The 14,146-nt window shown below is 39.1% G+C and overlaps 1 protein-coding gene across 1 annotated transcript in view; it reads right to left on the bottom strand.

Moving 5' to 3' along the window:
• LOC139717180 (glutamate receptor-interacting protein 2-like) overlaps positions 1-14,146 on the bottom strand; it is a 55,639-nt gene that overhangs the window by 22,627 nt on the left and 18,866 nt on the right. Inside the window, exons 4-6 of the mRNA XM_071628681.1 lie at positions 2,726-2,935; positions 1,451-1,613; positions 245-390 (exon numbers count right to left, since the gene is read on the bottom strand). Coding sequence (XP_071484782.1) covers positions 245-390; positions 1,451-1,613; positions 2,726-2,935 — 519 coding nt within the window. The remainder of the gene's footprint in view (positions 1-244; positions 391-1,450; positions 1,614-2,725; positions 2,936-14,146) is intronic.

Below are 14,146 nucleotides of genomic sequence, written 5' to 3'. Positions count from 1 at the left end.
GAAGGCCTGCAGGCTATTTCAGGACTCAGGGGTACCCGGTAAGCAAAATTTCACTCTGTTTCTCAGGAGCAAGAACTAGAAATAAACAGGGAAAAGATTTTCCCTGTACCCACTTCATCATCTCACACAATGCCATCCATACACTGACAATTGATCTCTTAAGCAATGACCTAGACCAGAATGTCTCACATTAAGAGCATTGCCATGGTAACCATATATCACGAACTACATCATCCCCACTCACCCATGATGGATACATCATACTCAAATCGCATCACAGCGCTGCTGCCACCCCTCCGTATAAAGTTAATGGCCTCCATGTGGGATGCTTGGCTGACATTGGTGGACTCCACAGCAACCAGCCTGTCACCGACCTTCAGCGACCCCTCTCTACACAGGTCAAAGGTCAAATAAGTATGATGGATGCTGTTGTGAATTCTTATGACAGGGTAATGACACATTAATTTGAAACACATTCTTAGGTTTGATAGAAATGACAGCTGAGATGATTTGAAGCTCACAATAATAGCAGGACAGGTCCCTGGAGGATGTAAACTATTGTTAACAGGTTATAGCTTCCCTCTTGTTGGTCCTTTATAAGGACTATGGTTCCATATTACACCATCAATCTTTCCACAATTCATCCTGTTTGTCACAAATATTCATGCCTGCTGTGCCACCAACACATTCCAAGACCCATTCTCAGGACCAATTCTATCCAACTATATCTATTGTATGAAATTCAAAGGCAGTATGCATTGATTTTGATTATTCAAAACACTTTCATTCCAAAATACATCCCTACTCTCAAGAAGTCATATTTTTGCTGGTAAACCTTGTCACTGTACAGCTCCATTGCTCGGTTCGATACAAGGAGCAGAGATGTGTAGTTGGCAGTGGTTGGCATGTGCAGGTCTGAGCTGTAAACGCATTTCAAAGCAACTTTTCATTTCACAGTTCTACTAGCTCAATCAAACTTTTTTTCGGCATTTCAGAAACATGTTTCTAACCCCACAATCAATACAGCTTTGCATTTATCACCTGCTCAAAACTCCCCGAAACTTGTTTGGAAACCTTAATTCCTCACCAGAAGTGAGTTGATAAATGCACTCGGTGTCTGCTACACGATTAGCTGTAAATGAGTGGGCATGTACTAGGATGCTTTGCAAAGCTGACATGTTTATGCACTGAAAATAATTTGTTCTGAATCAAAGTAATTGGGTCTGTTCATACTGAGTTAAGAAAGAATCCGACATTGTGCATGTGAACAGACCCACTTACTGCCACTTCAAAAAAGAGATGAATTAGATCTGAGATGTTTTCCTGACATGTTCTGTCATGACAGCTTCAGAGTGGTGTTTACAAAGACCTGCTTGAGATGGATAACATGGTAGGAGGCGGAGTTTGCCTCCGTTGTCGAGAATGAATGTGATCAAAAGTCAAATCCTACCTATCAGCTGGGCCGCCTGGCCTGATGTGAGTGATGATGAGTGGGCGTGTCTTCATGCCGTTAGCATTGACTCCGCCCCTCACGGTGAACCCGTAGCTTCCCTCCTCCTTGGCAAGTCTGATGTCAAGAGTCTTGGAGTAGCCTGAAGCTGTGTTGATGGGGGCTGGAAAATAGTCAAAACATGTTCAGTGATTGTGACTGAAATATACTGAATTTTCATAAAACTAACTTATCATGACTTCTTCACACTGCACTATCCCCTTATGCTGAATACTTCATTTCAATGGAGCCTTTTTGTTGTTGTCTTTCAATAATGTTACCATCTTCTAGTCAATGTGCCACAAATACCTGGATATATTTGGATTAGAGTAGTTTATTAATAGCACATGAAGAAAGATGAATATTGCAAGGAAACACCTTTGACATGATATATTGCATATATACTCAGTTTTCTTTTGTTGTTGTTGTTCATTTCATTTTGATATGCTTTTAAGTTTTGTTTTGTTTTTATGATATGCTGCTCTGTTTCATTGGTATTCCCATCAATTAACCTGACTTTAAATCTGCACGAGATATTGAAGTAAGTTTGTATGAAACAAGTCGCATAAGTGATATTGGGAAGAATTCTGCAGCATTACATGAGAAATAAGAAATAGATTGATGTAAAAAGTTCTGCTCCAGCAGCAGCATTGAACCATGTGACCAAAAAGAAGGAATCTCCATTGGCTCATAACACTATGACCTGAATATTTCAGCCAACAAGAGCAACACTTGGCGAGATTTCACATTCTCTGCAGTGACCTCATAGGAAATGGTCGGGTTTGATCAGCAATTCAGTGAGTAATCTCGCTGATACATCCTGCTTAATTTTGGATCGTATGCTGTGATGGACGCAAGTAGTGGCATGACATACCACAAAAAAGAAAAAAAGAAAGAAAGAAAGATTACAACCCGCTCCAAGGTAAGTCTCTGAAAACAACTGTGACTTTCATCACACACCTGTGAAACACGGTGCGACACTTTGTTTCCTGGCATACTTACACAGATTCATGCTGCAACACCTGACATTAGAGTCTTATGGAGTACTATCCCCTATGCTCCAGTACAATGTACATCAATTATTGAGGTCATATGGACCATTGAGGTTTATATCAAATCGTTTTTGTTTGGTCATATTGAGTGTACCTGTAACTGTTATCAAATGTGAGATGGTACCTCTTTACTTGCTGACTAGCTACAATGTATAGTGGTCTACTGAAAGAGATATTTATTTACTGTAACTTGGAAGCTCGTATTCAATCTCAAGCGCCACTTTGTCTCCGGCGTTCTTCAGTAGCATGATGACCTCATCGTGTCGTAGGGTCGCCGTCTTCACGTTGTTGACAGCAGTGATGAAGTCACCGGTCTGGAGCAGGTCGCTACGGTGAGCCACGCCCCCTGGACGCATGTTGGTGACCCTCGGTCTGCCATCTTTGTCAATTCCACCTGATTAAATGGGTGCAAAAGGCTTGCAGGTTAACGAAGGTCAATTACCATACATCATTCAAAATATCTAAATGTAAAAAGTTATTGTCACATATAACATACATATGTAGACATTTAGTTTGCGATCACAGATTCTCTTAAAGGACAAGTTCACCTTCATAAACATAAGGATTGAGAAAATGCAACAATATTAGTAGAACACATCAGTGAAAGTTTGAGGAAAATTGGACAATCGATGCAAAAGTTATGAATTTTTTAAATTTTTGTGTTGGAACCGCTGGATGAGGAGACTACTACAGCTTGTGAGTCATATGCGTACAACTGTATAAAGAAAATATAAAAGAAAATTCAACATATTTTCACTTTTTTCGCATAATAAAAGAGCAATTGACGTGCCTCTTTCTAAAGGCAGGGGGAGTAATATTACCCATAACATTTATCGGTAACGAGTCAGGGGAATGTGTACTTTTTTCAAAAGATGGAATTTTGAGAAATTCTCTCTATATTTTCCTTATATTGTTGTACGCATGTGACATCTAAGTTATTCATACACTGCAGTAGTCTTCTCATCCAGCGGGTACTGCACAAAAACTTCAAAAATTCATAACTTTTGAACGGATTGTCTGATTTTCCTCAAACTTTCAATGATGTGTTCTACTAATATTGCTACATTCTCTCAATCCTTATGTTTATGAAGGTGAACTTGTCCTTTAAACCCGTTGAAGACTAGTTACCGGTAAGTACATGCGGGCAGGTGTCTATGGAAAATGTTTGTTGTCGAAAAATCCGCCCGTCCTCGACTAAATGTATGAAAATGAGATACATGACATTTCAAGAAATGAAATCTCTTAAAGGTACACATGTACCATTGAAGGAGGAGCGCAAAAATTGAGACAACATTTATCTTTATTTCGAAGAATATTTATGGATAACACCTTCATTAGCATTGTTACTTGTGGGATTGACAGATGAAATTGTAGACTCTATGCAATGCCTACACCCAAGTTTATATAGTATTGATTTCCACATGTGCGATTTCAAACCTAAACAGGTGAAGGCAAACAACCTTGCATCTTATATGTACAGAGCACTGCTAACTAAAAGACATTCACTGACGATACCTTGAGAATCACTGACCAGAACAGTTCAGCATTCCCTACCATTAAAAACACTTGTGAATAATAAACTTGGCCCCATTTTTCTCTGATTATGCCAGAATATACTGAGATACACCCAAGGCAACAGATTGCACTGGGTAAAAACACTCATCAATTTTCAAATTTCCCTCAGTCCTCATTAAATTCAATTTATTTCCCTTCCTTATCATATAAATCTTTCCTATCAATCTTATTCTATTACTATCACAAAATCTACTTCAGGCAGCTGGTTTTGCTCAACATTTCATCCAGCATCATCATGCTTTTTTTTTTCTTTACTATGACATCAATGGGGGTTCTCCCATTTTAAGACATACTGCACCACTGGCCTGAGCAGTTCATGAAGATCTGATTAACCTTCCCACTCAATTTAGTCTATGATTATACTCCACAATTCTGTAAGGTGTAATTATGTCACAAATGGCTTCACTAATCCTATCATCTCTCAGCCATCACTATGCATTTTAAAGCTTCTAGAGCCTCTTCTTCTGAACTCCTCATTATCATGCCGCGGGATATCGCCTACGTAATGAATTTCACCCCAATTAATCATTCCTTGCACTTCCTGACGTATCTCCTGTAATCTCTACCAGCCAGCTGTATCCTCGGCAGACATCAGACCCCGTAGACCCCTTGGTCTTTACCATCCCTCCCCCTGCTACTACATCCAGAGGGCATGAATCGCCTTGCTGAAAGAGGTGTGTTCTATCTGGACCAACACCCTAAGATGCTTGGCTATCTATCCATCTACTCATCCTAGTATAGGGTCTGTAGGATGCCTCTGGCTGGCTGAAAACCAAACAGCACATCCTAAACACACCGGACCATTCATCCTGTGACTACTGGCAGAGGATCTCTACCCAACATCCTGGCATACTGCACAAGTTTCCTTTACTCCATTGCTTACAAGGAATCTTTATGACACGCATTTAATACTCAGTCAAGGAGGGAACCAAATGTTTGATTAAAACTTCTGATTGCCCCATTTTGGCAGCTTTTAAAGGTCAAGACCCTCTAGAGTTCAGTGATTCTTATCTCAATATGGCTTCTGGCTCAGGAACAGGCATTCAGGAAAATATGCAAAACCCTACATTACCCACGTCAGTATCTATTCAGTTGTGAAATAACAGATTCAGTAAGAGTAGCAGAAGTGCAGAACCTTTGGCTTAATCTAAAGCCAAAGATCAATTACACATAATCAATCATAGTTTTGAGAAACCTCCCGTACAAATTTCAAAATGTCACTTAAAATAATGGGCTCAAGACAGCATCATATGAACACTTGTCAAGTGCAGTTTTGAAAAAAAAAAAAAAGCATTGCACCATGATAAACCTTTATAAATCCAATAGATAAAATATCTATCTCTAATCTGACACGATATCTGCAATAACATACTTTACATTATGAAGTTTTTTGCAAGTTTTCTGCAGACAGACATCAGACAAACATAACTACAAACATCATGCAAACAAAATGCTAAATCCTCTGTGGATTTACTTCTGTCTAATACTGCAAGATCAAACAATCTCCAAAATCTAGATTATGTTCCCAAAACTTTGGAATATCTCTACTGTCATGTTAATGACTCTACACATCTGCAGCATTCTTTAAGACTGGTTTGTGTCTTGGTAACTAAAATTTTGGAATAAAACAGTTACCTACAGTTATCCCCTACTTTCTTTACAGCACTCTGCAATATTCTAAAATTTTATAAACAGCTTAATCTTATTCACCAGTTCACACACTATCTTTTCAAGATATTCTCTTTTGCTTTACAAAGGAAATGGAATACTGACAGCTACTTTCAATGAACCTGAAATATTAGATTTTTGATAACAAACATGGGCATAATGCCCACTACAGAGCCATCGAAATAAGAATGCATAGACTAAATTGGCATCTCTTAGTGACGGCCCCACTCCACACCCTCCTACTGTAGCTAGCTACTCAGGCCTGGATGTCATTTCCGATTAGATGCTGTGATTGAAGAATCCGTGGCCGGTGTTTTGTAGGGTGGCAGGACTACAATAGAATGCCACGCTATCAAGGTTGTAACCTCAGGCATTTCAGCGACAACAAAGGAGAATTGGTTTTTCCATCCCCTTCACAGTTTTGACTGACCCCAAAATAGCACAACTGTTCTTTAACGGCTTGCGGGGGAGCTCTGAGAACTTGTGCAATTTGTTCACGCAGCACGGGAAATAACTGGTAGTGGAAATGTTGCAACAGATTGATGACCAGAACAAGAGAAAAATGGCGGAACAAGAGAAAAATAGCGGAAAAGAAATACATGGAGGAAAAGAGAACAGATGATAACAAAAGATGAGGGCGCTGCAAGGGAGACGGACGTGATTGTATTTGAGCTCCAAAATCTTGCCAGAATTGTCTGTTTTATGCCTGTGGAGTGAACTTTTTTACCCGGATTCGACAATTTTCAGATGATGATTCGTGATTATGATCATCTTTAGTGCAATTCCAGGACTAGTCTGTGGACCTGTTTGTGAAACTCTGACGTTAAACTAGAATGACTCTCAGCCCAGACGTATGTCCCCCAGCCCAGATGCATGACTTTGTGTAAAGTGAGTATGACGTGCCGTGACTATCTGCAACGATACGAGTGTGAGACCGATGTAATGATCTCGCCCTAAACAAGACTAGTGTTAAGTGTATGCCGTTTGACAAATTCTGCCGTATCACTTTCACCTACATAATAACTGTGTATTTGATATGAAGTCAGAGATGGTAAAACTGAAAACGAACTCCTACCGAGGAACCCCTGGTGGAAAAGAATTCAGATGTAAATTGCCCAAGTATGTGACAACTGAGAGCTTACGAACAGCCATTAGGCATCTGCACTGCTCCTATGAAAAATACGGCGGAAGTGGGAAGGATGGTTACATTAGCTACATGACTGATTTACTAGGGCGTATCTTCCCAAGCCTTGAAAAGGGGATATGCAGTCATTTTGTACACATATTCGACTTTGAGAACATGGGATCTACATTAAAACAAGATGGCGCCAGTGCAGCTGACTGCATTACCAAGCGAGACCCTAACAAAAGTCACACCGCCCTTGACAAAAGTGGGATTTCGAACGAACAAAACGTCATGTCTTGTAAGAGCTGCAGCACAATCGTGGAGTCACTCTCTGCTCTTCGAGAACAAATGAACGCGCTGAACCAGAAAGTAGATGCTTTTGTGTCATGCAACAAAAATCCCGCCCAGAGCCTGTCTCACAATCACTCCAACTCAGCAAACAATACAGCCGGCAAGCAGCCCCTACCTGAGGAGGGAGCTGACCACCTGGATTCGCAACCCTCGCTTTCAACGGATGACAAACTTCAACGACAACTACACGACTACAGAGAAAAGCACCGCGCCCGTTATGCCACAATGAACACCAAATCCCAGGTGTCTGATCAACGCCCGGAAATCGTCGATGTGATGATAATTGGTGATTCTATGGTCAAAGCAATAAAGCCATCAAAACTGTCCAAAACACGCAGGATCCGGTGTAAAACCATCCCGGGAGCTAAGATCGAGAGCGCCTCAGATGTCGTTCTGTCTAACGCGTGCTCTCTAAGTCCCAAGGAGATGATTCTGCACTTAGGGACGAACAACATCGTGGACGACGGAGCCGACGAGATCATTGCCAAAATCTCGTCCCTCGCAGATGAAGTCATCGAAAATAGCCCCTCGACGAAAATCACTGTGTCAACCATCATTCATCGCAAAAACGAATCACGAGAGATGTCTCAGAAAATCAACGCCGTCAACAATGAGCTCAAAGTTTTAGCCAATCAGCGCAAATGGGATATCATTGCAAACGACAACATCAGCCCCGATCCGCATATCAACAGAGATGGCGTCCACCTGAATGCTGTTGGAACCCGCGTCTTTGCCACAAACATCATCGCGCACCTCCGGAATGAAACGCATCAGTGGAATATCACCAACACAAGGTCGCACCAACAACAGCAACAACAGCAATTCCAGCAGGATAAACAAGGAAATTGGCAACAGCACCTCTCCTACGCCAACGCCGCTAGAGACCAGGCTTCACATTTTCACATCACGGGCCGTCAGTGGACGCGACCAAGAGGACGGGTATTCCCCCGAGATTGGATAGACAGCTTACAAACCACTCACAGGCTGCTGAACCAGAGACCAATGTAGAAAACACCAATCGAATCTCTTCCACTGAACAAACAAAAGTAGAATCTGAGTTTTCATGTAAATATTACGAGCTTGAGGAAGGATCCTTCCCTCGTATCCCTGGTCGTGGTCTTAAAATAGGACATATCAATATTAATTCTCTTCCGGCAAAGATTGATGAACTAAGATTCAGTCTAAAAAATAAACCATTTGATATTATTGCCATAAGTGAGTCCAAATGTGATAATACAATTGCTGACTCCGAGATTGATATAAATGATTACAAGATCATCCGCAAAGATCGTAACAGACATGGCGGAGGTGTAGCCATATATGTTAGCAATACTTTGGTTATTAAAAGTGTTAACAATGTTGAAGGTGATATTGAAGCAATCTGTATACAAACAGTAATAAAAGGTGGTAAGCCATTGGCTGTATGTGTTGTCTATAGACCGCCAAATTCATCTCCAGAGTTTTTCAATTCATTAAGTGATATGGTAGGCAATATTGTAACTCAAATGCACAATGATGTTATTATAGTTGGTGATTTCAACTGTGATATGACCCCATCCAGGAATGATAGTACCTCAAATAATCTGCAGTTGATAATGTCAGGATTTTTATTTTATCAATTGGTCGACATCCCAACTCGCATAACACATTCTTCCAAATCTATTATTGATTTGATATTTTGCACTGATCCAGATAATCACAGTATTTCAGGAGTTTTTACTACGTCATTTAGTGATCATTATTTAGTGTTCACGGTGTATGGGGATGAGAGCCCCAACTCAGTTGAAAATACCATTGTATGGAGAGATTACAAAAACTTAAACAGTGAAGAGTTTTATAAGGCTCTGTCTGAGGAAAACTTCAGCATTATTTACAGTATGTGTGAAACAAATGAAGCATGGAAACTTTGGTACACCCTACTCATGAAAACTGTCAATGAGCACATCCCATATAAAAGGAAACGGCTGAGAAATAATCCATGCCCTTGGATTACCGGAGAAATCATTGCCTTAATGAACCGTCGTGATCATTTTCATAAAAAGGCTAGGAAAACATTTTCCCAATCTCACTGGATTGAATACAAATCACTGAAAAAAGCTGTGAAATGTGAACTAAAAAAAGCAAAATTTCATTATATGGAAGCTCTTATAGATAGTGATCAGTCAAACTCTAACGCAATATGGAAAGTGTTAAAGAGTATCACCAATAAACAAGGAAACAAAAATATAACTCTGACGGTAAATGGAAAAGATTTCTCCGAACCCAACGATGTTGCAGAATGTTTTAATAATCATTTTATTGATTCTGTTAACGATCTAGTACAAGACATTAATGATGATGAAACCTCTCCGTCAGTTGTATCATCACATTACAACAATTATGCAGAGAAAGATATCACGTATGATTTACCCGTTGTTTCACAAGACTTTGTTGTAAAAATGATAAATGAATTTCCATGCAAGAAAGCTACAGGATATGATGATATATCGGTCAAACTCCTTAAACGATTAATCAATGCTCCTAATGTTATAGGTACACTGGTGCATATACTAAATTTATCACTCGCTGAAGGAGTGTATCCATCAGACTGGAAAATAGCAAGAGTTCAACCAATTCCAAAGTCAGCTGATAAACATTGTGTGGAAAATTATAGACCGATAGCAATTCTTTCCGTGCTCTCAAAAATTATTGAAAAAGCTGTTGCTTCGAACTTCCTTAAATATTTGATAACAAATGATATATTATCACCAAATCAGTTTGGATTTCGTCCAAACCACTCCTGTGAGATTGCTTTACTTTGTATGGTTGACGAATGGTCCCGCCACGTAGACCAAGGGAATATGAACGGAATTGCTTTCATTGATTTGCGCCGTGCATTTGACACCGTAGATCACTCTATTTTGTTAGCTAAACTTAAAACATGCGGTTGTACTGCACACAGTGTGAAATGGTTTGCATCGTATCTAAGAAACCGCAAACAGTTTGTTTCAGTTGGTAAAGGAATATCCTCAACAAAGGAAGCTAACATAGGTGTCCCACAGGGCTCCATTCTAGCCCCCACTTTGTTCTCATTATTTATAAATGACCTTCCACATTATGTCACAAGTGCTTCAATTTACATGTATGCTGATGACACAACCGTGTCAGTACCAGGAAAATCTAAAGAAGAAGTAGAGAGTAAACTCACCCAGGCATTAAATGAAACCCAAGTATGGATAAGAAGAAACAGGCTAATTTTGAATTTAAAGAAAACGAAAGTAATGTTACTTGGGTCAAGACAAAGATTGAACTCTATCCCTGATCAATATCTATCAATTGATATGAATGGGCATGTATTGGAATGCCTGAATGAAGTAAAATGTCTTGGTGTAATAATTGATCATTATTTAGATTTTAAGAAACATATTGAGTTTGTAGCAGCAACAATGAAACAAAAATTAGGGCTTATCGGGAGAATTAAATACTGCCTTAATGATTCTCAATTGATGAAATTATACTGGGGTTACATAATACCCCACATATTATATTGCTGCAATGTATGGTCTGGCAGATCAGAATCTAACTATGATATTTTAAACAGGCTGCATAAGAGAGCAGCATACATGATAGCGAATTGTTCATGGGAAACCCGCTCTGAGGAGGTCTTCAGAAAACTGAATTGGCCCCAGTTACATCAAATTTTTCATAGGTCCTCCTGCTGTTTGATGCACAAATGTGTATATAAACTATCTCCTGCTATACTGTATGAGAAATTCTCATTTGTCGACGATGTGTCATCAAGAGTAACCCGTAGTACAGATAAACTCCTTTTAAGACTCCCGAAATGTCGTACAGCCTTTTATCAAAAATCTTTTGTTTATGCAGGCTCAGAAAATTGGAACAGACTCCCCGAACCTGCCCGCTTCACAAATAGCATAGCATCATTTAAATACCACCTTAAACACACATAAAAGGGGTGCTTAATCCCTGTCCCCGATCAATTGTTGAGCACCCATTCTTGGAGCATCTCATCACCTCTATTCTCCCATCTTTTCTATAACGTACATGCGCTTCGGCCACAATATTGAAAGGAAGCAAATATTTTATCCCTGTGAGGAGCAGATGTTGCATGATTGAATGAACTGATTGTAAAGTGTGTTGAGGGCAATTAAAAACCTTGTACTGATAATCAATGGGACCCCTGTTTATAACACACACTACCTCGCGGTAGAACAGCGGGATGAGTTGCAGCCGCCTAATAGGAAATACTGAATCATTTCCTTTCCTTTTTCTAGATGTTATTTTGTCTTATCGTGTTTCCAGGTGTTTGTACATGTGCGTTCACTTCATTTTTATATTTGACTGTATTACGTGTCCCGTGCTGATCTGCCACAATTATCTATTTTTAAACAAATTGTTTTCTTATTGTTGGTGTTGTTACCGTTGTGGATGTTGTTGTTCATGTTTCATGGATTTTTACGAAAACAGAGCCCTGAGGAAGACCGGCAGTTAGTCTATTTTAAATCTGTATGATTGTATGATATTATTTTATTTATATACTTGATGTGTGTGATTACTTTATACTGTTTTGAAATGTAATAGTTTATCCTGTTTATATATCTCATGCTGATCAGGCTACTCTGGATAAAGAATTGCAATAAATAAATAAAAAAAACAAAAGACATAAAGTACAGGAACCAGAATCCTACAGTGCCAACATGGATCCCAAACACACTTGCTACAGAAAGCCATTAATATTGCAACTGTCAAGTTACTGGATAAAGATGGAGCTAATAACATCCATTATCAATGGTCAGGATTGGATGCAGTATGATGGAAACTGAAATCACCCTCTTAGATGTCATTACATCATATGTCGCACTGTAGCTTTAATTCAAACCAAACAAGGAAAGCTGGATCAGACAAAGTATGAGTGAGACAAGACTTAGCTCAGTCTTTCCAGACATTTAGCAATCCTCAGAGAGTCAATTCTGAGAGCTTTGAACCAAGGAGGTGAGGGAGTTGACTTCCTGCCGTTCAGACCAGGCAGGGTAGAACACAAAGGGAGAGACATTATGATATCAATGCTAGCATCCTGTATTCCTGTCAAACCGCTTACAGTGACAAATGATATATTACACAGCCAGGAAACAGGAAACACAAAAGTATGCTGTATACCTATTTTAACGAAACAAAATGGCTTCTGACACCACGATAACTCGCAGAATTCTGGTTAAGGAGACACTATTGATATTCTATGTAATGATCTACATGACAATGAAGATTACACAAACAAAGAGGGAAAAAATTGACATTTCTACCAGACCTTCAGTGCAGAAAAGATAAAGTTCTTTCTGAATGAATCATCACAACAGTGTCTATTCTGGCATATCATTCAGGTATTCACATTCGATACGTTGGTGCATGGTTGGTTACACAATGATTAATTTCTCTCCTTGTAATAGAAGTGTGGGTGTTTAATCTATCATGACTCTGTCAAAATCTCAATACTTAGCACTTAAAGTTAGGGAAAACATGTTTCAGTCTGACAGTAATAAACTGAGAGTCAAAGTCCACTTTCATTCATCTTGCCACACTGGAGAGTGGTTTCACATCTGAGTGTAACAACCTAACGTTCTGTGAAATCTATCAAACATGATTTACTACCTTTAGTCTTTCATTCTCCTATGCTGTAAGGCACTAAAGGAGAGCTTCATTTTCCTGCAGCCAACTCCACCATGTTAAATTTGACTTAATGGAGTAAAATCAAATGGCTGCAATAGTAAAAGTTTTAACAAAATCAGACTTAAATTGAAAGAGGTATAAAATTGTTAAATTGCACAAATTTTTCTTAAAATAGTGACATCAGTTGTAACAAAATGTGCAATTTACCAGACGTAATGATGTCACTGAGTCAGAACTCTCCCATAAATTTGAGCCCAAAAGATTATCAATACCACGTTTTGGTCAAAAATTCAGCAACGACAACCCTTCCTGGTAAAAAGCAATCATTTATACATTGGCACAAAAAAAAAAATGGTGTGAAGGACACAAGTTTGTTTTTCAGAACTTCATATCACAAACGGTAATTTAGTAAAGGATCTGTGTGTAGGTCTGTGATTGACTTGTGAGGTCACAACATCATCACCTTTATATCTAATTTGCATACGGTACATAATTGCCACTTATATTAATACAATGTTAAAACACATGAACTATAAAATTCAATAAACCCTCTTATTTTCATTTCGATACTGCCTTTGTGTTTGTTTTACTTAGCTTAATTGATTGAGACTAACTAGAGTATGATATGGAATTTTCCTTCAATTAAAAATCTCTGACACAAAGCCTGTATGACGAACTGTGTCACATGTTTTGGAGTGGGTCTAGGTACAAAGATATCTCCTTTCACTGTATTCTGCTGCTGGCAGATGCTGCCTCACCCTACACAGGTGGTGATGATCAGGCTAAGGACTAGTGGATGGGATGGTGGTGAGTAACTTAGCAACCAGTGGTAACCTAGCAACCTGTGGTTAGAGGCGGGTACTTTACCCTGGAGGAGGAAGTACATGTGTTCTCTCCTGACTGAGAAAGTGTCAAGTCAAAGGAGGGCATGGTTTGTCATACTCCCGGCACTTTTAGAGATAGTTTTTTTGTGTTTTTTTTAAACAAAACTGGATAAACTTTGGCTTGCAGATAATCATAATCATGACAAAGTGTTGTTGTTGTTTTTTTCTCTATGACATTGAGGATCTGAATTTGATGCTTCCTCCATGACCTCACCCAAATTTATGCAATGTCAAACTTCATGCCAAAAATCTATCACTTTCTGTCATCATTATGGAAAAAAAAGAAAAAGATAAAGCAGTCCAATATAATTAACAGGAGCATAATACAGATGTCACA

Source organism: Diadema antillarum, unplaced genomic scaffold (genome assembly GCF_040938485.1).
Source record: "Diadema antillarum isolate AM-2024a unplaced genomic scaffold, OU_Dant_1.0 scf00000072, whole genome shotgun sequence".
Taxonomy (NCBI): Eukaryota; Metazoa; Echinodermata; class Echinoidea; order Diadematoida; family Diadematidae; genus Diadema; species Diadema antillarum.
This window is presented reverse-complemented; position numbering and strand designations above follow the sequence as displayed.